General features: G+C 38.1%; 1 protein-coding gene and 1 non-coding gene across 2 annotated transcripts in view; one reads left to right on the forward strand and one right to left on the reverse strand.

The window, feature by feature from the left end:
- Positions 1–6,659: 6,659 nt before the first annotated feature.
- LOC136136762 (U6 spliceosomal RNA) lies at positions 6,660–6,766 on the reverse strand. The gene has a single exon (XR_010656695.1). It is a non-coding gene; the product is annotated as a U6 spliceosomal RNA (small nuclear RNA).
- A 16,208-nt stretch (positions 6,767–22,974) lies between these two features.
- The window catches only part of DNAJC12 (DnaJ heat shock protein family (Hsp40) member C12), a 30,249-nt gene continuing 28,053 nt past the window's right edge, over positions 22,975–25,170 (forward strand). The window contains exon 1 of the mRNA XM_065894847.1: positions 22,975–23,052. Within this exon, the coding sequence (XP_065750919.1) occupies positions 22,975–23,052 (78 nt within the window). The remainder of the gene's footprint in view (positions 23,053–25,170) is intronic.

Genomic DNA, 25,170 nt, shown 5'->3' on the forward strand with positions numbered 1-25,170 from the left:
GTCCATCAAATGACAAATGGATTTAAAAATATTTATTCATACCATGGAATATTATTTGGCCATAAAAGGGAATGAAGTACCAAAGCATGATACAACACGGATGAATCTTAAAATCGTTAATACTAAGTGGAAGAAGCCTCTCACAAAAACCTACTCATTATATGATTCCATTTATATGCAATGTCCAGAAAACGCAAATCTATAGAGAAAGTAGATTTGTGGTTTCTTAGGTCTGGGGGTAATGGAGGGATGGGGACTGACATCTATAGGATATGGCTTTCTTTTTGAGGTGACACAAATGTTCTAAAATTGACTGTGGGGGGGGTAGGGATAAATTAGGAGGTTGGGATTGCCATATACACACTACTATATGTAAAATAGATAACTAATATGAACCTACTGTATAGCACAGGGAACTCTACTCAGTACTCTGTAATGGGAATATGGGAATAGAATCTAAAAGAGTAGATATATGTGTATGTATAACTGATTCACTTTGCTGTACAGCAGAAACTAACACAACATTGTAAATCAACTAGACTCCAATAAAAATTAATAAAAAAATAAAATTAACTGTGGTGATGGTTGTGAATATACTAAAAACCATTCAACTGTATACTTTAAGTGGGTGAATTACACGGTTATGTGAACTTACATCGATAAAGCTATTTTAAAAATATGAAAAGGTATTCAACTTCATGCATACTTAGAGAAATGAAAATAAGAATAACAACCATTTTTCATCCATCAGATTGGCAAACATTTTCAAGCCTATAATATTTAGGACTTGGCGAGGGTGTGGGGAAGTTGGTGCTCTTGTACACTGCTGGTGGGAGTAGAAACTGAGGCAGCTTTCTTGGAGGGAAATCTGGTAAGACGTTTCATGATTCTATATATATATGAACCTGTATCAGTAGGTGTATATATATACACATACACACACCTATTGATTTAGTCATTCCACTCCCAGGAATTTACGCCACTGTACAGTTATCAAGCATAAAAATGATTACCAAAACATTGATTACAATAACAAAAATTGAAAACAACCAAAAGTCAATCAATAGAGAGTTGAGCAAAATAAATGATAGATCCATATAAAATTATGAATACCGTGCAGCTGTTAAAAAATGAAGGTGCAGAACAGTATATATATAATATGCTACTGTTTTGTGCAAAAAAGGGATGAAAATAAGAATAAAAAAATATATGTGGGCTTCCCTGGTGGCGCAGTGGTTGAGAGTCCGCCTGCCGATGCAGGGGACACGGGTTCGTGCCCTGGTCCGGGAAGATCCCACATGCCGCGGAGCGGCTGGGCCCGTGAGCCATGGTCGCTGAGCCTGCGCATCTGGAGCCTGTGCTTTGCAACGGGAAAGGCCACAACAGTGAGAGGCCCACGTACCGCAAAAAAAAAAAAAATAATAATACATAAATAAATAAATAAATAAATAAATAAATATATGTATGTGTGTGTTTGCATAAAGAAGGATACACAAAAACTAATATAAATGGTTACCTGGTTGAGTAGGAACTAAGTAGCTATTAGGCAGAAATGGATGTCAGACTTTCCACTGAATACTTCTTACATTGTTTTATTTTTGAGGCTTTTGAATATCTAACCAGAATAAATTAAATTTAAAAATTAAGGATATGACTGAAATAAAAGAATAAGCTTATCTACAGTAAGTAAAATACAACTTATATAAGATACTTTTTTTTTTTTTACATCCCCTCTCTAGTTTTCTAGTTTTCATTTTTCCCATCTATTTCATTTTTGGGGACATGCTTCCATCTGTTCTGAATTCTCTATAAACCTTATCATCTCAAGATACTTTAAGTGAATAGTATGTACAGCACTCTTTCATGTACTTATTCAATTACCAAATACTTTTAGGTCCTTAATTTATGCTCTAGATACTAGTGATATGGAAGAAAATAAGGTAGCCAAGGTTCCTGCTATGATGGAGATTACAGTTTAGTAATGAGTAGGTAGGCAATCACATAAATAAACAAGGTAATTTCAAACAGTGATAGAAGAAAATAAAACATGGTGGTGGGGAGAGACTTGGGTTGGGGAATAGTTACTTGATGGGTGTCACGAAGATCTCTCTGAGGAAATAACCTATGAACTAACCCCTGAGTGAGGATAACCTGGGAGAAGAGAGTGGTCCAGGAAGATAATGTAGCGAGTGCAAAGGTCTTGAGAATGGAACAAGTTGGCAAGTTTGAAGATCTAGAATATAGTCTGTAGAGCAGGCAGAGAGTGGTAGGAGATGAAATCAGAATGGTAGTCAGGGGACAAATCATGGGTTTAAATAAAAGAATAGTACGTATGTTTGCATATAAATTGAAAATATCTGGAAGGACACACAAAATCTTATTAACATTATTAAGTGGCTATTTTATGGGGATAATGGTTAGTAGTACTCTAATTTCCTAGACTCCAGCAGGATTTGGATTTTTAAAAGTATTTTAAAGTGCATAAAAGAAATATGCTTCAAAGGAAAAAAATGTTAATAGTGTTGAAGTAGGAATCTAGGAAAGTGAATTTTGTACCTAGAAGCTTGATGATTCCTTTGGTCCTAGTCCCTCTAGTGGCGGCTGTGGGGCAGTGCTGGTGACAGTGTCTAAGCACAAGCATCCCATGGTGAGATGCTAAAGTTAATGAACTCTGAAATACTCAGAAGTTTGAATTCTTGAAATCGTGTAATCCTTGCCACAGGGTGAGTGGGAAAAATACAAAAATCGCTACAGTGATTGTTAGTCACCTACTTTATAGCATAAAGCAGGGGTCAGCAAAGTCTTCAGATTTTAAAATCAAAACATGAGGAAAACGCTCCAGTGCAGTAGTCTCACAACTGTGTGGCTTAAACATCCAGGCCCTGGTCACACCATCTCTTCTGAGCCTTTCCTCAGGCCTACACTGCCCTGTCTTCTCTCCACCTGGACGAGCTACATCTCCCACCCCTCTTTGTCAGCTCACCCCTTCTACATAGCTTCCCCCGACAACTTGCTTTCCCCCTCAACTCATCCCTTGGCATTTCCTGACCAGGATAAAAATAGCTGACATTTAGGGAGCTGTCACTGGGTACCAGACACCGTTAATGTTACCTTGTTCAATCCTCAAATCAATCCTGTGAGGTGGTCCTGTTATTACCTGCCTCATACAGATGGAGAAGGTAGACCTGAGGCATCGGGGCATAAAGTAGGATCAGGGCTGCTAAGTGATGGCTTGGAATTGAATCCCTGTCTGACTCTAGACCACAGGCATTTAGCCAGCAATCGATACTCGAATATAGTTTTTTATTTGGATAGATAGTGACTATATAATCAGTGTAGATCACAGGGCATAAATTCAGATGTATATAGGGACCAGGATGTGAGTACAGAGAACCTGACATAATAGTCTTTTATATATATATATATATATATATAAATTTTATTTATTTATTGGTTGCATTGGGTCTTCGTTGCTGCGTGTGGGCTTTCTCTAGTTGCGGCGAGTAGGGGCTACTCTTCGCTGTGGTGCGTGGGCTTCTCATTGCAGTGGCTTCTCTTGTTGAAGAGCAGAGGCTCTAGGTGCGCAGGCTTCAGTAGTTGTGGCACACAGGCTCAGTAGTTGTGGCACATGGGCTTAGTTGCTCCGCAGTATGTGGGATCTTCCCAGACCAGGGCTCGAACCCTTGTCCCCTGCATTGGCAGGCAGATTCTTAACCAGTGCGCCACCAGGGAAGGCCCATAATTGTCTATTTTCTCAAAGGGATATGTCCTCCCTTGTTTTTCTTGAAACATGTGGCTTTTGTGCTCTATTTTTTGTTCTACGTTTGATAAAATAGGGATCAAAAATATTTCACTTTCCTCTTATAAAGATTTGTGGGGCTTCCCTGGTGGCGCAGTGGTTGAGAGTCCGCCTGCCGATGCAGGGGACACGGGTTCGTGCCCCGGTCTGGGAGGATCCCACATGCCGCGGAGCGGCTGGGCCCGTGAGCCATGGCCGCTGAGCCTGCGCGTCCGGAGCCTGTCCTCCGCAACGGGAGAGGCCACAACAGTGAGAGGCCCGCGTAACGCATAAAAAAAAAAAAAAAAAAAAAAAAAAAAAAAAAAAAAAAAAAAAAAAGATTTGTGATAATGCCTGGCAACTGACACTTGGCTTCAGTATCAGAGAGCAACAGAGTTAGGAGACTGTGGCAAACTCAACAGCATGGGCCCCATCTAAAGGGGGTGTTCCCAGCTCAGCTCCAGACAAATGCTGCCGTTGGGAATGGTAATTGAATCCCAAATCATCAGATCTTTCAATTTTTCAAGAGAAGGTAGAAGTCTGGAATTTTATGCAAAACTTCCCAATTTAAAAATGTTGCACAGGGAGATCAGCTCGGTGCTTTGTGACCACCTAGAGGGGTGGGATAGGGAGGGTGGGAGGGAGATGCAAGAGGGAGGGGATATGGGGATATATGTATACATAGAGCTGATTCACTTTGTTATACCAGCAACTAACACAATAATATAAAGCAATTGTACTCCAATAAAGATGCTAAAAAAATGTTGGCAATGATTTCACAACATTTTAGGAACATGGTTTGGTAGGACCAAATTTTGATTTGATCAGTCGGTCACAAGTTCAATCTTGTCTCTTTAATTGCAATGCAAGTTCCTTGTGAGGAACTGCTAAAACATTTCATTTACATCTCTCACAGTGCTAGGCACAAACCAAGTACTCAGAGATTTTTTGCTCAGCCATGAAGCTGCTCATGAGTATTATTCTATATTTAGATTTCAATTCCTTTTGGCAAACATTTATCTGGCAAGTGTGGGCTTTTACAGAATCACAGTATCTATGAACTTATCACTGAATCAAATGGATTCTCTGAATTTACTAAAGAGAACAATGGGGCCTACGACACAGAAAGTATTCATTAAAAGTTTCTTGTTTTTTTAAAATAAATTTATTTATTTTATTATTATCATAATTTTTCTGGCTGCATTGGGTCTTTGTTGCTGCAGGCGGGCTTTCTCTAGTTGCAGCAAGATGGGTCTAACTCTTCGTTGCAGTGTGTGGTCTTCTCATTGTGGTGGCTTCTCTTGCTGTGGAGCATGGGCTGTAGGTGCACAGGCTTCAGTAGTTGTGCCACACGGGCTCTAGAGCGCAGGCTCAGTACTTGTGGCACACGGGCTTAGTGGCTCCGTGGCATGTGGGATCTTCCTGGACCAGGGCTTGAACTCGTGTCCCCTGCATTGGCAGGCGGATTCTTAACCACTGCACCACCAGGGAAGGCCAAGTTTCTTGTTTTTATTCCATTCATATTTCCTGAGTATCAGATTAATATCCTTGGTCTAGGTCATACCTTGATGCACTTTATAATCACTGGCCATAGCTTAAAAAAAAAAAAAAAATCCATGCCCCGCCCCTAGAAATTCCATTTTAATTGACCTACAGAAGGGTCCTGGCACTGGTATGTGTGTATATATGTATATACATATATGTGTATGTACGTGTGTGTGTATATACGTATACTCACCAAGTGATTTCTTTTTGGCTGGGCCACCAGCTTGCGGGATCAAACCTGGGCCCCTTGCAGTGGAAGCCCAGAGTTCTAACCACTGGAGTGCCAGGGAATTCCCCACCAAGTGATTTTAATGTGTAGCCAGACTAGAGGATCACTGGTCTAGGTTCTGGGAATCAGAACTCATAGGACCAGATAATCTCAGATCTTACTGCCAGAAGTTATCTCATGAGTTATTTGGCCCAGTTTCATGCACTTAAGTCACTATTTGCCTAAAACTACCATCATATCTGATTTGACTACTATATTACCAATATACTCCACTGCAATTCTATTTGAGAAGAGAGGAAGAAAGCTGAAATGTCAGGGAGATATTCAAGTGCTTGTTTCCCAAACATAATCAAGTGACTGTTCAAGTAATTTCTTTCTGCTTAAAAGAAATCTGTTACAGTAATAGTAGGTCCAAACTAATAACTCAGTGACTTCTGCCTCACTAACGAGTGGCATATTAACCACTTTTCCATGATAATTAAAAATGAATTATTTTTTTAACGTTTTTATTGGAGTATAATTGCTTTACAATGGTGTGTTAGTTTCTGCTTTATAACAAAGTGAATCAGTTATACATATACATATATCGCTATCTCTTCCCTCTTGCGTCTCCCTCCCTCCCACCCTCCCTATCCCACCCTTCTAGCTGGTCACAAAGCACCCAGCTGATCTCCCTGTGCTATGCGACTGCTTCCCACTAGCTATCTGTTTTACGTTTGGTAGTGTATATATGTCCATGTCACTCTCTCACTTTGTCCCAGCTTACCCTTCCCCCTCCCAGTGTCCTCAAGTCCATTCTCTAGTAGGTCTGTGTCTTTATTCCCATCTTGCCCCAGGTTCTTCATGACCTTTTTTTTGATTCCATATATATGTGTTAGCATATGGTATTTTTCTCTTTCTGACTTACTTCACTCTGTACGACAGACTCTAGGTACATCCACCTCACTACAAATAACTCAATTTCGTTCCTTTTTACGGCTGAGTAATATTCCATTGTATACATGTGCTACATCTTCTTTATCCATTCATCTGTCCATGGACACTTAGGTTGCTTCCATGTGCTGGCTATTGTAAATAGAGCTGCAATGAACATTGTGGTACATGACTAAAAATATGGAACGCTTCACGAATTTGCGTGTGATCCTTGCACAGGGGTCACGGTAATCTTCTCTGCATCGTTCCAATTTTAGTATATGTGCTGCCGAAGCGAGCACAAAAATGAATTATTTTTTAAAAAGAGAGCACACACACATAGTAAAAATGAGAAAGGTATAAAAGTACACAGTAAAGTTTACCTGCCATTCCTGTCCTTGAGCCATCAAGTCTGCCTCCCTGAAGGCAGCTACTCTTATGGGTTTCCTGGGTATCTTTCCAGAGACATTATAAAGTTATTTTTTATTTTCATATGTTGGCTTCAGTTAAGAATCTTTACTTCTGTAACTCTCTTTTTTTTTTTTTTTTTTTTTTGCGGTATGCGGGCCTCTCACTGTTGTGGCCTCTCCCGTTGCGGAGCACAGGCTCCGGGTGCGTAGGCTCAGCGGCCATGGCTCACGGGCCCAGCCGCTCCGGGGCATGTGAGATCTTCCCGGATCGGGGCACGAACCCGTGTCCCCTGCATTGGCAGGCGGACTCTCAACCACTGCGCCACCAGGGAAGCCCCTGTCACTATCTTTTTTTGACAGATCCTTCAATATTTCCTTAAGAGCAAAGGTGCTAAGGTTAGAGGGGGGAAAGAACGATCCACTGTGAGAGTGTTAGAACTTGAAAGGATCTCAGAGATCATCCTGCCCTCTGCTATTCCAAGTGTGGCTCCTGGATTAACAGGGACTTCACCTGGGGGCTTGTCAGAAATGCAGAATCTCAGACCTCACCTAGACATCCTGAAGCAGATGTTTTATCTTCACCAAATCACCAGGTGATTCGTGTGCAGTTTTAAGTTTGAGAATCATTGCTCTGATCTGACATCCTCCTTCTCAAATCAAGGAAGTGTGGGTCAACAAGGAGCTAGTAGAGAGCTGATACGACAAATCAGGTCTCTTAACAGCCTTGTCAAGTGCATTTTCTGAAATGCCTAAATTCTGGCCAGATAATCTGGTGCAGTGTTTTAATGCATTTTATTCATTATGAGCTTTGGAGTCAGACACAGCACGGTTCAAATGCTAGCTTTACCAATGGAACAGAGTAGGAGCTCAATAATGGTGATTATACTTCCTGTTATTACCATTATTTTTAAAAAATAAAGAATTTTTCAGAGCAGTTTTAGGTTCACAGCCAAACTAAGCAGAGTTCCCATTTACTCCCGTCCCCCACTATCGCTATTTGCACACATTAACAAGTGAATTACTAGCATTTGTCATTGCACTTTGCACTTGATTAAAACCTCAAAGCAATGTTTCGACAGCCTTTAACGAATCATTTACAGATTCTATGTCTGACTTAACAGAAAGACTTTTTAAAAAAATTTTAAATATATCCTGTTCTTGTCTCAGAATGCTGTTTTACTCTGGCAGTCAGGGAGGGATTTTATCAGGCAGCCTAATAAAATGCAGGGACTAAAACATAGGGAGGCTAAGGTCCTGGCAGGTTCCGTTTTCTTTCCACTGGATCTTATGTTGGAACAGAGCAGCAGGTTCTGAGGAAAAGATGTTGGGAGGTAGGAGCTAAATCGGAAACTAGGCCTTTTTATCAGAGAGCTCAGCTGGTGTCCAAAATCCCAGCCTGAGCCGGGAGCTGGGAAATCAGAACGAATGGTTGCAGGTACTTTCTGGAACTTGGGGTTTGGCGCCTTGGAAGCTCAGGTTCCGAAGAACCTCAAGGGAAAAGTGCCGATTTTGCCCTGCACGACAGAACTTAGCGTGAGGCTGGAAGGAAAAGGGAGAAGCAGGAGGAGAGCTGCACATCTGAGAACGACTCTGGTAGCTAGCCGCGCAGAGCTCACCTATGGGCTGACTAATTTCTGTCCTCGTTCGGAGCTTCTAGGGCTTGTAAACTCTTACCTTCCAGCCTTTCTCCTTTACTTTTGAGCAGTTAGCTTTCTTCTTCCCACTTAAAGCCTACGACTTGTGACGTTAAAAAAAAAAAAAAAAGCACTTCCGGAGGGACGTTTCCTGGAGACCAGAAGTAACTGGGCTGTCTCCTGTCGCTCCTTTATACGCAGTTTTCGCGATGCCTTGTGGGAGTTGTAGGCCAGGGGCCGAGGAGACTGGGCGGTTTTTCTGGTCCTGAGGTTAGGGCCCTGACGCTGCGCGTCTTGAGGTGCAAAGAACTTCAGCGATGTTAAAAAGTTCTATGAGATTTCTATGCTATATTTTGTACTATGTATTTTTAAAGTTTTTTTTTAAAACCAGCATTTGTAAGTTAAATTATATTTGCTCTTTTAAAAAGCATACCAACAAAGCATAAAGAAGAAAACAAAAGTGGTGAGATGACTATATCGACTTCGTACAAACAGTTCAGAAAGATGTTAGCTGAAGTTAAAAGCCTTTCTTCTGTACCTGCCCAGCTCCCTCTCTGAAAAAGAATCCACATATATGATTTTTAAAGAAAAAAATCAGGTGCAAATGTACATACAGTTGACCCTTGAACAAAACGGATTTGAAATGCAGGGGTCCACTTTTGCAGGGATTTTTTTCCAATAAATATATGAATTATGAAAAAGTGCCCAGAAGAGATAATGCTATCATACTCTTCTCAACCTTCCTTTTTCCTGTGATAATCCATCATAGAGATCTCTCCATACTGCACAAAAACAGTTATCTTACTCTTTTTTTAATGGCTTTATAGTAGTAGTTCATAACACAAATACCGTACTTTATTCATCCACTGATCTCTTCTTCTCCATCCCATTGAGGGACATTTTGGTTGTTTCCAATTTTTTTCTGTTGCAAAGAATTTTGCAATGACCTCCTTGAACATATTTTGGTGTACATCACAGGGTAAATTTGTAGAGAAAAATTGTCCAGTCAACAAGATACAAGTTTTATAAAAGTTGATAAATACCACAAAATTGCTAAATTGTACCAATTTACACTCATATCCGACAATGTATGAAGGTGTTTACTTTCTCACTTCTGCTCTAGCACCGGGTATTATCAAACTTTAGACATTTTGCTTATCTGAGAGGTGAACAATTTATCTTCCTTTGAGTGATTAGCAGTTTCATAATTATGACTGAGGTTGCACTTATATGTTTATGGTTATTTATGTTTCTGAAAGTAGTCATATTCTTGACCCAATTTTCTGTTGGGTTAATTTTTTTTTAAAATAAATTTATTTATTTATTTTTGGCTGCATTGGGTCTTCGTTGCTGCACTCAGGCTTTCCCTAGCTGTGGCGAGTGGGGGCTACTCTTAGTTGTGGTGCATGGCTTCTCATTGTGGTGGATTCTATTGTTGCAGAGCACGAGCTCTAGGTGCACAGGCTTCAGTAGTTGTGGTACGTGGGCTCTAGAGAGCAGGCTCAGTCGTTGTGGAACATGGGCTTAGTTGCTCCACGGTATGTGGGATCTTCCAGGACCAGGGCTCGAACCCGTGCCCCTTCATTGGCAGGTGGATTCTTTTATTTTTGGCAGGTGGATTCTTAACCACTGTGCCACAGAGGAAGTCCTGTTAATCTTTTACTTACTGATTTGTTTGCACTTTTTTTAAACTGGGGAAGTCAGCCTTTTGTCTGTTACGGGAATTGTGAAATTGTTTTCCTTGTACATTATTTATCTCCTGATTTTGCTTTTGTATTTTTATGCCACACACATGTGCTTAATTTTTTTTTAGAGAAAATCCTTTCTTTATTATTATTATTTTTAAAATATTTATTTATTTATTTGGCTGTGTCAGGTCTTAGTTGCGGCACACGGGATCTTTTGTTGCGGCGCACGGTCTCTCTGGTTGTGGTGCATGGGCTCTAGAGTGTGTGGTCTTAGTTGCTCCTTGGCATGTGGGATATTAATACGACCAGGGATCGAGCCCACGTCCCCTGCATTGGAAGGGGGATTCTTAACCACTGAATCACCAGGGAAGTTCTTTTTCTTTTAAGGTAAGAAGTGGATTTATTTAGACAGAAACACTCCACAGAGAGAGTGTAGGCCATCTCAGAAGGTGAGAGGCCCACATGTGCTTAATTTTTGCATAGTCATGTTTATTAATTTTTTTCTATGGCTTCTGAGTTATTTGGTTATCTGTAATTTATTTTGATATAAGGAGGAATGGCTGTAGCTTTATCATTTATCATTTCTTCAAAATACTAGACAGTGGTCCCAACATGATTTTTATTACCTTTACCATAAGAGGGGAAAACCCAGTGAACATTAAAAATACACCCTATCATAAGGTGCTGCAACAAGTTTAAATTTTTTAAATTAATTAATTAATTATTTATTTTTGGCTGCGTTGGGCCTTCGTTTCTGCGCGTGGGCTTTCTCTAGTTGTGGGGAGCGGGGGCTTCTCTTGTTGCAGAGCACGGGCTCTAGGTGCGTGGGCTTCAGTAGTTGCAGCACGCGGGTTTCAGTAGTTGTGGCTCGTGGGCTCTAGAGCACAGGCTCAGTAGTCGTGGTGCATGGGCTTAGTTGTTCTGAGGCATGTGGTATCTTCCTGGACCAGGGATCAAACCCGTGTCCCCTGCATTGCCAGGCGTATTCTTAACCACTGCACCACCAGGGAAGTCCTGCAGCAAGTTTAAAGGTTAGTTTTGGGGAAAAGAGTAGAAATAAATAAGTGCACTCTACTTTTCTCAAAACACGTGCTTACCTGTATTAAATAATACTCCAAAAAGGTGCTAATATTTATTAAAATAAGTAATGAAGACTTTTCTAATCAATATACAACTTAAAAAAGAGAATAAATTGTGAAAATGATTTAAAAAATTAAAATGATTGAAGAATTCCCAAATTGAGGAAGTGTTATGTATGTTCAAATATAAAGCAAAGTTTTTCCCCAGATCATCCTTTAGAAAAAATGTAGATGCCTCATACTTGTAACCTTACAAAGTTTCTCATACAATGGAAGAATAGCACTATTCTTAATACAGTTTTTCATAATATAGTATTTTAAATATGTATAAGTAAATTTAAAAAGTTGAATATTACATGTCGTTTGATCATTTTATATATAACTAAATAATGAAATTTAAGTATTACATGTAGGCATTTGACTATTTTATATATAATATATATACTATATTCATATGTAATATGTACAAATATGGCCCTAAACTCATTTTTTGTTTTTGTTTTTGCATTGTCTCATTGGTGAAACTTAGACTTGGCTTTTATTCAGGCCTGGATGATGTATTCTTGCCATTTTGTTATTGTTTGATCAAGGCTTTAGTGCGGATACAGCGGTGCAATATATTAACCTTAAAAGAAGTTCTGAAGTAGAAACATCATTTAGAAAAATGGTGAAAAATACAAGAAGAAATAGCTAAATGTTTTACCATATTTGCCTCTAGGCAGAGGGAGGTATGAGGCAAGTCTTCCACTTTTTTGTTAAAAACTTGGAATACTATGTCCTTTAAAAAACCCAAAACTCATGAGGATGTACAACACTGATGTAAATAAAAATTAATTTGAAAACAAGAATGTGAAGTTTGTGTTAGTTTTTATAATAAGAAAAACATGAAGATGTTTGGTTGGGCACTTCCTTTTAAGATTTTCTTTTTCTCTGATTATAAAATCACACTGTAAGCATTTTCATCAAGGGCTTATCAAATTCAACGTTTTATGTAAATATATATAAATATATTTAAATATATATAATTAAGTTATATGTAACATACAATAATACATTAGTTTCAAGTGTAAAACATAGTGATTCAATTTTTTTTTTTCCTGCACCACATGGCTTGCAGCATCTCAGTTCCTCAACCAGGGATTGAACCTGGGCCAAGGCACTGAAAGCACTGAATTCTAACCACTAGACCACCAGGGAACTCCCATGATTCGATATACATATATATATTTTTAAATGCCAGGTGCTACTATTTTTTTTTAATATTTATTTATTTATTTTTATTTGGTTGCACCGAGTCTTAGTTGCAGCACGTGTGTTCCTTAGTTGCGGCTTGGGGGCTCCTTAGTTGTGGCAGGCAAACTATCAGTTGTGGCATGCATGTGGGATCTAGTTCCTTGACCAGGGATCAAACCTAGGCTCCCTGCATTGGGAGAACGGAGTCCTACCTACTGCACCACCAGAGAAGTCCCTCGATATTTTTATACATTATAAAATAATCACCACAATAAGTCAAGTTACCATCCATTACCATGCAAAGTTGTTACAATTTATATTTTTATTTGGGGGATGTGATCTTGTAAGTAAGCCAGTCAGTACTATTATTAAAAAATAACAAAACCTCAAAGGCTTAAAACAAGTTGAGAAGGAGATTTTTACTGAATTCTGATAGTGACAATAAATATGGAGATATCAAAATGAGGAAACTAATCAGTAATGCTGTGTAAACCTGTAACATCACAATATAAAGGACACCTTCAACTGGGTGCTTATTGAATTGTGAGCTCTTTCTCTTTAATCCTTACCTGTATCCCAAGGGGTGCTGTGAATTGGGGACACTAAGGAGGGAGGAGCCATTCAGAGCCAAGGTGTCAGATATGTAAGCCACAGTTTAGTAAATAATATGATAGATAATACAATATGATGCAGGTGTAGTCTATTACTAGAATTGCCTAATTCCAGATTTTTGAGGAAAGGAACGAAACCTTTAGTCGATTTTATTCTGTCACATACATTATGCCTACATGGAATAATAACATTGGTAAACCTCAGTTACAAGATGTAGGGGGAGCAAAGGAAATTATCAGAATTCTTTATTTTTTTAAAGAAGCAAAAACTACAGGTACTTTGTGAGTATATATTCAATAGGCTCTCAGTAAATCTCTACTGACTTACACATGTTAAGTTTCTTTTCTAAAACATGTGCCAACATGAGTGAAAGACCATAAGAACAAGAGGATTCAGTGCAGTATTCTCTGTAAGAGCTGATGATTGGAAGTGTCTGACACTAAGGAACTGAGATATACACACACACACACACACACACACATATATATATGCAAATATATTTGTAAATGCAATGACTGCAAAAATGAAACTCTGTTAGCAGTGGTTACCTCAGTTACCTTGGGAAGAAAACAGGGGGCTGGAAGACCAAGGGTGGAGGGACACTTACCTTTCATGCCTACCATTTTGTACCCTTAAAATTTTGTTCTGACTACAGTCCTGAAGCCTGTGGGGAAAAATCCACATTCACAGAAATGTAGACAAGATGAAAAGGCAGAGGGCTATGTACCAGGTGAAGGAACGAGATAAAACCGCAGAAAAACAACTAAATGAAGTGGAGATAGGCAGTCTTCCAGAAAAAGAATTCAGAATAATGATAGTGAAGATGATCTAGGACCTCGGAAAAAGAATGGAGGCAAAGACCGAGAAGATGCAAGAAATGTTTAACAAAGACCTAGAAGAATTAAAGAACAAACAAACAGAGATGAACAATACAATAACTGAAATGAAAACTACACTAGAAGGAATCAATAGAAGAAAAACTGAGGCAGAAGAACGGATAAGTGACCTGGAAGACAGAATGGTGGAATTCACTGCTGCAGAACAGACTAAAGAAAAAAGAATAAAAAGAAATGAAGACAGCCTAAGAGACCTCTGGGACAACATTAAACGCAACAACATTCGCATTACAGGGGTCCCAGGAGGAGAAGAGAGAAAGGACTAGAGAAAATATTTGAAGAGATTATAGTCGAAAATTTCCCTAACATGGGAAAGGATATAGCCACCCAAGTCCAGGAAGCACAGCGAGACCCATACAGGAAAAATCCAAAGAGAAACATGCCGAGACACATAATAATCAAATTGGCAAAAATTAAAGACAAGGAAAAATTATTAAAAGCAGCAAGGGAAAAATGACAAATAACATACAAGGGAATTCCCATAAGGTTAACAGCTGATTTCTCAGCAGAAACTCTACAAGCCAGAAGGGAGTGGCATGATATACTTAAAGTGATGAAAGGAAAGAACCTACAACCAAGATTACTCTACCTGGCAAGAATCTCATTCAGATTCGATGGAGAAATCAAAAGCTTTACAGACAAGCAAAAGACGAGAATTCAGCACCGCCAAACCAGCTCTACAGCAAATGCTAAAGGAATTTCTCTAAGTGGGACACACAAGAAAGGAAAAGGGGGCTTCCCTGGTGGTGCAGTGGTTGAGAGTCCACCTGCCGATGCAGGGGACACGGGTTTGTGCCCCGGTCTGGGAGGATCCCGCGTGCCGTGGAGCGGCTGGGCCCGTGAGCCATGGCTGCTGAGCCTGCGCGTCTGGAGCAGGAGAGGCCACAACAGTGAGAGGCCCGCATACCGCAAAAAAAAAAAAAAAAGAAAGGAAAAGGACCTACAAAAACAAACCCAAAACAATTAAGAAAATGGTCATAGGAACATACATATCGATAATTACCTTAAACGTGAATGGATTAAATGCTCCAACCAAAAGACACAGGTTTGCTGAATGGATACAAAAACAAGACCCATATATATGCTGTCTACAAGAGACCCACTTTAGACCTAGAGACACATACAGACTGAAAGTGAGGGAATGGAAAAAGATATTCCATGCAAATGTAAATCAAAAGAAAGCTGGAGTAGCAATGTTCATATCAGATAAAATAGACTTTAAAATAAAGAATGCTACAAGAGACAAGAAAGGACACTATGTAATGATCAAGGGATCAATCCAAGAAGAAGATATAACAATTATAAATATATATGCACCCAACATAGGTGCACCTCAATACATAAGGCAACTGCTAGCAGCTATAAAAGAGAAAATCGACAGTAACACAATAAGAGTGGGGAACTTTAACACCACACTTACACCAATGAAGAGATCATCCAAAATGAAAATAAATAAGGAAGCACAAGCTTTAAATGACACAATAGACCAGATATATTTAATTGATATTTATAGGACATTCCATCCAAAACCAGCAGATTACACTTTCTTCTCAAGTGCACATGGAACACTCTCCAGGATAGATCACATCTTGGGGCACAAATCAAGCCTCAGTAAATTTAACAAAATTGAAATCATATCAAGCATCTTTTCTGACCACAATGCTATGAGATTAGAAATGAATTACAGGGAAAAAAAAACGTAAAAAACACAAACACATGGAGGCTAAACAATACGTTGCTAAATAACCAAGAGATCACTGAAGAAATCAAAGAGGAAATCAAAAAATACATAGAGACAAATGACAATGAAAACACGATGATCCAAAACCTATGGAATGCAGCAAAAGCAGTTCTAAGAGGGAAGTTTATAGCTATACAAGCCTACCTCAAGAAACAAGAAAAATCTCAATTAAACAATTTAACCTTACACCTAAAGGAACTAGAGAAAGAAGAACAAGCAAAACCCAAAGTTAGCAGAAGGAAAGAAATCATAAAGATCAGAGCAGAAATAAATGAAATATAAACAAAGAAAACAATAGCAAAGATCAATAAAACTAAAAGCTGGTTCTTGGAGAAGATAAACAAAATTGATAAACCATTAGCCAGACCCATCAAGAAAAAGAGGGAGAGAACTCAAATCAATAAAATTAGAAATGAAAAAGGAGAAGTTACAACAGACACTGCAGAAATACAGACCATCCTAAGATACTACTACAAACAACTCTATGCCAATAAAATGGACAACCAGGAAGAAATGGACAAATTCTTAGAAAGGTATAACCTTCCAAGACTGAACCAGGAAGAAACAGAAAATATGAACAGACCAATCACAAGGAATGAAATTGAAACTGTGATTAAAAATCTTCCAACAACAACAAAAAAAAAATCTTCCAACAAACAAAAGTCCAGGACCAGATGGATTCACAGGTGAATTCTATCAAACATTTAGAGAAGAGTTAACACTCAGCCTTCTGAAACTCTTCCAAAAAATTATGGAGGAAGGAACACTCCCAAACTCATTCTATGAGGCCACCATCACCCTGATACCAAAACCAGACAAAGACACTACAAAAAAAAATTGCAGACCAATATCACTGATGAATATAGATGCAAAAATCCTCAACAAAATACTAGCAAACAGAATCCAACAACACATTAAAAGGATCATACACCATGATCAAGTGGGATTTATCCCAGGGATGCAAGGATTCTTCAATATATGCAAATCAATCAATGTGATACACCATATTAACAAATTGAAGAATGAAAACCATATGATCATCTCAGTAGATGCAGAAAAAGCTTTTGACAAAATTCAACACCCATTTATGATAAAAACTCTCCAGAAAGTAGGCATAGAGGGAACCTACCTCAACATAATAAAGGCCATATATGACAAACCCACAGCAAACATCATTCTCAATGGTGAAAAACTGAAAGCATTTCCTCTAAGATTAGGAGGAAGACAAGGATGTCCACTCTTGCCACTATTATTCAACATAGTTTTGGAAGTCCTAGCCACAGCAATCAGAGAAGCAAAAGAAATAAAAGGGGGCTTCCCTGGTGGCGCAGTGGTTGAGAGTCCGCCTGCCGATGCAGGGGACACGGGTTCGTGCCCCGGTCCGGGAAGATCCCACATGCCGCGGAGCGGCTGGGCCCGTGAGCCATGGCCGCTGAGCCTGCGCGTCTGGAGCCTGTGCTCCGCAGTGGGAGAGGCCACAACAGTGAGAGGCCCGCGTACAGCAAAAAAAAAAAAAAAAAAAAAAAAAAAAAAAGAATGGGCATCATCAGAAAATCTACAAATGCTGGAGAGCGTGTGGAGAAAAGGGAACCCTCTTACACTGTTGGTGGGAATGTAAATTGATACAGCCACTATGGAGAACAGTATGGAGGTTCCTTAAAAAACTAAAAATAGAATTATCATATGATCCAGCAATCCCACTATGAGCATATACCCAGAGGAAACCATAATTCAAAAAGACACATGCACCCCAATATTCATTTCAGCACTATTTACAATAGCCAGGTCATGGAAGCAACCTAAATGTCCATTGACAGACGAATGGATAAAGAAGAAGTGGTACATATATACAATGGAATATTATTCAGCCATAAAAAGGAACGAAATTGGGTCATTTGTTGAGTCGTGAATGGATCTAGAGACTGTCATACAGAGTGAAGTAAGTCAGAAAGAGAAAAACAAATATCGTATATTAACGCATATATATGTGGAACTTAGAAAAATGGTACAGATGAACTGGTTTTTAGGGCAGAAATTGAGACACAGATGTAGAGAACAAACGTATGGACACCAAGGGGGGAAGGTGGTGGGGTGGTGGGTATGGTGGTGTGATGAACTGGGAGATTGGGATTGACATTTATACACTGATGTGTATAAAATGGAAGACTAATAAGAACGTGCTGTATAAAAAAATAAATAAAATAAAATTCAAAAATTCAAAAAAAAAAAAGAGCGACAGTATAACATGGGAAGTCTACTCAACACTCTGTAATAACCTAAATGGGAAGAGGATCTGTAGATGAATAGATATGTATATGTACAAATGAATCAGATTGTATATTCCTAGAACAAGCAATATTGTAATCAAATTACTCTGATAAAAAATTAAAAATAAAAAAAGCGAAAAATAAGTCATGAGACATAAAAAAAAAAAAGAATTGCACGTGTATTAGTCAGGGTTCTCCAGAGAAACCGAACCAATAAGATTTGTGTGTGGATAGAGACAGAGATAGAGATAGAGATAGAGAGAGAGAGAGAGAGAGAGAGAGAGAGAACAAAAAAAATTTTTTGTTCTATGTGAATGTAGTGCAAATTAAAAAATAAAATTTTAAATAAAATTCAAATTCAGGGTTAAACCACATTTGTCATTGTTTTCCAGCTATTCCTTCCTTCAAATGCACACAGCCACCAGATTTAATCTTCATAAAACTTCACTTTTTTTTTTTTTTTTTTTTTGCGGTACGTGGGCCTCTCACTGCTGTGGCCCCTCCCGTTGCGGAGCACAGGCTCCGGACGTGCAGGCCCAGCGGCCATGGCTCACGGGCCCAGCCGCTCCGCGGCATGTGGGATCCTCCCGGACCGGGGCACGAACCCGTGTCCCCTGCATCGGCAGGCGGACTCCCAACCACTGCGCCACCAGGGAAGCCCCAAAACTTCACTTTTAACATGTCAGATGCTTGAGAAACTACAGCAGTTCCCTGTTACCTCCACACTCGCTCAGTGTTCTTGGCCTGATCATCAAGGCTCTCAACATTCTGGCCCAGGGCTCATCTTCAACACTAGTCTTAAAGGCTTTTCAACACATTCTGCTGTAAAGTTGTTTTCCTCACCTTTCCCTGAACATGCTATGGACATTTTCAACTCTCTTCGACAGCTTTTGCATTTTGCCCCTTCCTCCTTTTTTCCATGTAATTTGTGAATGCATCTATGAATTTCTTTTAAATTTTCCCTCAAAACCACACAATTTAGCATTTGATTATGTAATGTGCTAAAGCTTAATTTGAGTTAATCTTATGTTCTCAATGAAATTAATTTTCTGGTATGTGAGGTGTGGTGATTAAAGCATAGTCCTATTCAAGGAATAAGGAGCAGGGTTCAGCATCGTTTCCATTGCACTGTGATTCCTGTAAGCAAGGGATCACTCAGAAGAGACAACAATTGGACCTGCAAGTGGCCAAGACCCCTGTGAGAGGGGAAGCTCTGCGATGGCAGGATTCATTTCGTTCTTCTTTGTTCAACCCACTGCACAGTGTTAGCTGCTTCGAAGGGTGAATAAATTGGCTTATTACATGCAGTAGAGCATGCAACAAACCAAAGCAACTGAAGAACAAATTCTTGAATAGTGCCCTCTGAATTGTCATCTCTACTAAGTCAGTAAATAGCCATGTGATGTTTGGTGTTTTGTAGTTTTTACTGACTTATTTTTTTATATCTTTATTGGATTATAATTGCTTTACAGTGTTGTTAGTTTCTGCTTTATAACAAAGTGAATCAGCTGTATGTATACATATATCCCCATATACCCTCCCTCTTGCGTCTCTCTCCCACCCTCCCTATCCCACCCCTCTAGGTGATCACAAAGCATCAAGCTGATCTCCCTGTGCTATGCAGCAGCTTCCCACTAGCCGTCCATTTTACATTTGGTAGTGTATACATGAACTGACTTGTTTTTTATTGCTTTTTTTCTTATTACTCGAATATTATATGTTTATCTTAGCAAATGTAGATGAGCAAAAAGAATGAAATATAAACATAGGTGACCCTGTTACCTAGTGACAATTGGTCTCTTTTGGTGTATATGCTTCTGCATATTTTATAAATATACATACCATATACAGATGGTCCCTGACTTACAATGGTTTAGGATTTTTCAAGTTAACAATGGTGTAAAAGAGATACGCGTACAGTAGAAACCGTACTTTGAACTTTGAATTTGGATCTTTTCCCAGGCTAGCGACATGTGGTATGATACTCAATAAGTATTTAATAAGTTACATGAAATATTCAACACTTTATTATAAAATAGGCTTCTGTTAGGTGATTTTTCCCAACTGTAGGCTAATGTAAGTGTTTTGAGCATATTTAAGGTGGGCTAGGCTAAGTTATGGTGTTCAGCAATTTAGGTGGGTTAAAAGCATTTTTGACTTAGGAGGGGTTTATCATGTTGTAACCCCACGGTAAGGGGTCAAGGAAGATCTGTATATAAAACAGGACTCATACCATACTTCTAAAACTTAACTTCTATATTTTTTTCCTTTTTAAATTATACCCAATAATGTGCATAAGTCTCAACACTCAGTGAACGTTTACAATGATGCATATTGTTTGTAACCTTTTTATCCATCTGACAATGTGTGAACGTTTCCCAGGCATTAAATATTTTTCTATATCATTTAAGATGACTACACGGTGGACTACTGTGGATCATTATTTAAATGATTGTTGGACATTTAATTTTCCTAAAAAATTTTCATTATTGTAACTGTGTTTTGGTAAAGATAACCAGCTGTATCTTTGTACACATTCTTGATTATAATCTTTGCATAAATTCCTAGGTATGGAATTGCCTAGACAATATTATGTAAAATTCTGACTTTTGAAACGCCAATTTCCATTTCACAAAGGATGTACCAATTTCTTCTGCTGCCAGTAGATTTTTCTTTTAAATATTCATTTATTTATTTGTCTGTGCCTGTTCTTAGTTGCAGCACATGTGATCTTCGTTTCGGCATGCGGGATCTTAGTTGAGGAATGTGGGATCTAGCTCCCTGACCAGGGATCAGACCCAGGCTCCCTGCATTGGGAGTGTGGAGACTTAGTCACTGAACCACCAGGGAAGTCCCCTGTTGCCAGCAGATGTTGAATGTGTCTAGGACTCTTTACTAACTTTAATATGCAGAAGGTGAGAACAATATTGGTCTAGGAAAAGAGCCTTCCATTGCATTTAATAAAACATGAGTGGCTGCTTTACCAAAATTCCTTTCTTAGTCATCTTTTCTCTTTGTTCTTTAGAGCAACATCAAAGCATTGTCCTGCCTGTTCTCAGGATAGAGAGTAATGGCAGCAAACTTTTTTTTCTGGGCAAGGTTGTCTAGTGTTCGAGGGATATAACTTTTCTTTTTGATTGTGGTAAAGTATATATAACATAAAATGTACCATTTTAAGCGTACAGTTCAATGGCATTAAGAACATTCACACTGTTGTGCAACCATCATCCCCATCCAACTCCAGGACTTCTTTCATCTTCCCAAACTGAAACTCCATACCCATTAAACAGTAACTCCCCATTTGTCCCTCCCCCCAGCCTCCTGGTAACCTCTCTTTTTCTTTTTGTCTCTATGAATTTGACTACTCTAGGTATCTCATATAAGTGAAACCATACAGAATTTGTCTTTTGTGATTGGTTTATTTCACTTAGCATGTTTCAAGGTTCATCCATGTAGCATGTGTCAGAATTTCCTTCCCTTTTAAGGCTGAATAATATCCCATTGTATGTATATACCACATTTTGTTTATCCTTCTGTTAATGGACACTTGGGTTGCTTCTACGTCTTGGCTATCGTGAATAGTGATGCTATGATCATGGGTGTACAAATATCTGTTTGAGTTCCTTTTTTCAATTCTTTTGGGTATACCAGAAGTGGAATTGCTGGATCATATGGTAATTCTATGTTTAATTTGTTGAGGAATCACCACTGTTTTTCACAGCTGTAACTTCATATCCTTTTAAGACCATTTGTTAGTTATTTTGGTCAGGATTTTGTGATGCCCAAATGGGCCTCCAAATACCTCAAGGGTTGTGAAATTTCCAAAACAAAATTTGTACTTCGTTTTAAAATTCCACACCAAACTTTCAGCAAGAAATGATATATAATGAAGGATTAGTAAAAATGGGACTTCAGTGATTTCTCTTTAGAAATAAACCTTAAAAAATGTATATTGGTGAGCTCAATGAAAAAGTATTTTTTTAAGGCAATAGTTTATGGAGGCATTTAAAAAGGGTTAAGGCAGTTAAAATGTATCCCTGACCACTCACTTTCTTCTCTAAATCCTGCATTTATTAGGGCCACAGTGAGCTGAAATACAGGCACCCTGGACCCACCCTAGGCCAGACACACTCCTGAGTGTGGAGACAGCCAGCCCAGGAGAAATGGCCCAGTGATCAGACCCCAGTCATCATACAGTTCTCCTTCTCACTGGCATATTTTATTTCCTTTGTGACACAAATCACTATTTTAAATAATCCTCTTTGTTTGCATGTGTCTTGTCTGCCTCCCTCTGTCAGAATGTAAGCTCCCTAAAAACAGAGACTTGTTTACCACACCTTTTTCTACAATTGTGCTGAACATAAAATAGGTCCTCAATAAATATTTATTGAATGAATAGATTTTCAAATGAATACAAATTTGCCTTCTTAGTCTATTTCTTTCTACTCTTAAACTATTTAAAAACTTATGAAATACTGTAAAAACACTCAGAAAAGCGCCTACTACTCATATTTAACAAACCCTAAGATTTTACCATAATGCTTCAATTCTTTTTCTATCCTTTAAAAAAAATGGAAAAAGATAAAAATATATAGGAGATGAAGAGATGGCCAATTTGGGGAGTGTGTAAAAATGGACAGTCTTTGTCGACTCATGAGAGGAATGGTTCATCTACGTCGCTTACATAAATTCAAACTACAGATCCCAGGCAGCACTGCAACAGTTCTGCTCGTGGGCTATTCTTTTCTCTTGTATAAACAGCCAATGAAAGGTAGAGTTTACAAAGGTCTAGGATGACATCTGGTGTGTTGACTGTGGCCAGACTTAAATCTAGTTATTGTCGTTTGGAACGCGCAGCTGTAAACCAGACCTCATAAGGCTTTTCCTGTTAATTCGCAGCTCATTGTGCCTCTTGTTTCAGAGGGAAGAAAAGCTGATTTAGTAATCTAAATGGACGCGATACTGAATTACAGGTCGGAAGATACTGAAGATTACTACACGTTACTGGGATGTGATGAACTGTCTTCGGTAAGGCAGTGAATAATGCCGTTCTTTTTCACAACAGTATTTCAAGTTTTTATTTAAGGTTTTAATTTGGAACTTGCGTTGCCTAAAAATCTAATCTTGTATTATTTTAAAGCACTTTTGGCTCAGAGAAAGTTAAGGACTTAAATATGTGCTGGGTCTTTACTTGAATAATGTCCTTTTTCAGTTTTATGGAAGCTTCTGATTGAATATGTGTATTCTGTCACATGGCCATAGACTATTTCAAATATACTAAAAATACATATTTGAAATTTAATTGTAATTGCTATTGGCAGTGTTTCATAGTATACATAAGCTATTTCATTATGGTAATTTACACTGTAATTGAGATGAGATGTAATTTTCTAGTAATTAGTGATTTTAAAATTTTTTATTAAAATATGTAGTTTTATGTGAGCAGTTAAATTATATAAACCAAGAAACATCGTTTTATGTTAATATTTCAAATTGTGTGAGAGAAATTACTTCTTTAAAGTCTGGCTTCTGAAACAAAATGTGTGAAAACTCTGTAATTGTTCACTTGATCTATAATGGAACAATGTTTTTAAAAGTCCCCATAGATAATTATAAAGGTTGTAAAAGTTTTTTAAATTATGGAAAGCTCATTTATAATTCTACCTCCCAAGGGTAACACTATTAATGTCTGGTATATTAATCATCAGTCTTTTTCCTATATATGTATTTTTGAAGACAAGTTCGCTTTTTATCTGTTAACATTATAACAAGGATTTCTCCAGGCTACTAAAGATTCTTCACATATATGTTAATGATTGCATATTTCATTTTACTATTGTACCACAATTGGTTATTCTCTTATTGTTAAACATTTCATTTATTTACAGTTTTTTAATATTTTAAGTATTGAGATGAATATGAAATATATTTCAATTATATTATTAAATATGTTCATATTATTTTATATTTATATAACAAGTATTAAAATATATATTTTATTTTATTACTAAAATATAGCTATTAATATTAAAATATTTTAAAGCAAATTATTTTTCTATTCATCTTTGCTTCATAAGGCTGGAGTTAAGTAATAAAATGTACTTCATTTTGTTTGGAGAATAGAATAATATTGGACACAAAGGATTATCTCTAATTTTGTCACCCTGAGGAAGTTATCTTAGGTACCTTGTAGTTAAACACACTTAGAGCAACTGAGAAAGCTTATTATGTGTTATTCATACTTTGGATTATACTCTTGCCAGATAATTTTTGAAGGAATTATTTGAATCAAAGGAACATAATTTAATTTGAAAAGTTTCACGATTTGGATTTATGAAAAATATTGTCATGCTAGGTTATAAAGTAAAGGTTGTAATATCCCCTTAATAAATCTCTTGACCCTTTAGTCAGTCTTTTGTAGTTTTGTTATTGTCTTTTCAATCTTTCTACGAAGAAAGATTAGTCTTGAATAGACTACGGTGTATACCGTAGCATATATTAAAAGGAGAATAAAAGCATTGTCTTGACATTCCTTCTTCTGGATGTATTTTACTAATTCTGTCAATGGCATAGCATGTGTAGGTAACAGTCATTTATTTAAAATGCAATGACCTGTCACAATTTTGTCGATTCTTTTTATATATATCTTCCCCCCCGCCCCGCCTTTTTGTTTTGTTTTGTTTTGGCCACACCGCTCAGTTTGCGGGATCTTAGTTCCCTGATCAGGGATCAAACCTGTGGCCCCTGCAGTGGAAGGGTGGAGTCCTGACCACTGGACTGCCAGGGAATTCCCCTCTCCCCTCTTTTTATATGTATCCTTCTCACTGAAAAATATTTTAATGCCTTTTTTTGAGTATTACTATGACATTTCCTTTACTTAAATTGTGTTGCATGGATTTTCTTTACTTCAAATATTCCTTGATCTGATGCTCTAAAAAATTAACCAGAACTGTTCCTATCCAAGAGCAATTTAGCAGTTATAATTTCAAAGCAGCTTGATATTTTGATTCCACTTACAACAGTTGAGTTAGATACACACATAATTCTTTGCTTTAGTATACAGTTGTTACACTTTAAAGTGTGTGTTGGAAATTAATTAAATGACATATATGAGGCCACGGGAGGATTTCCATGCTGTTGAGTAGG

Source organism: Phocoena phocoena, chromosome 16 (assembly GCF_963924675.1).
Source record: "Phocoena phocoena chromosome 16, mPhoPho1.1, whole genome shotgun sequence".
Classification (NCBI taxonomy): domain Eukaryota; kingdom Metazoa; phylum Chordata; class Mammalia; order Artiodactyla; family Phocoenidae; genus Phocoena; species Phocoena phocoena.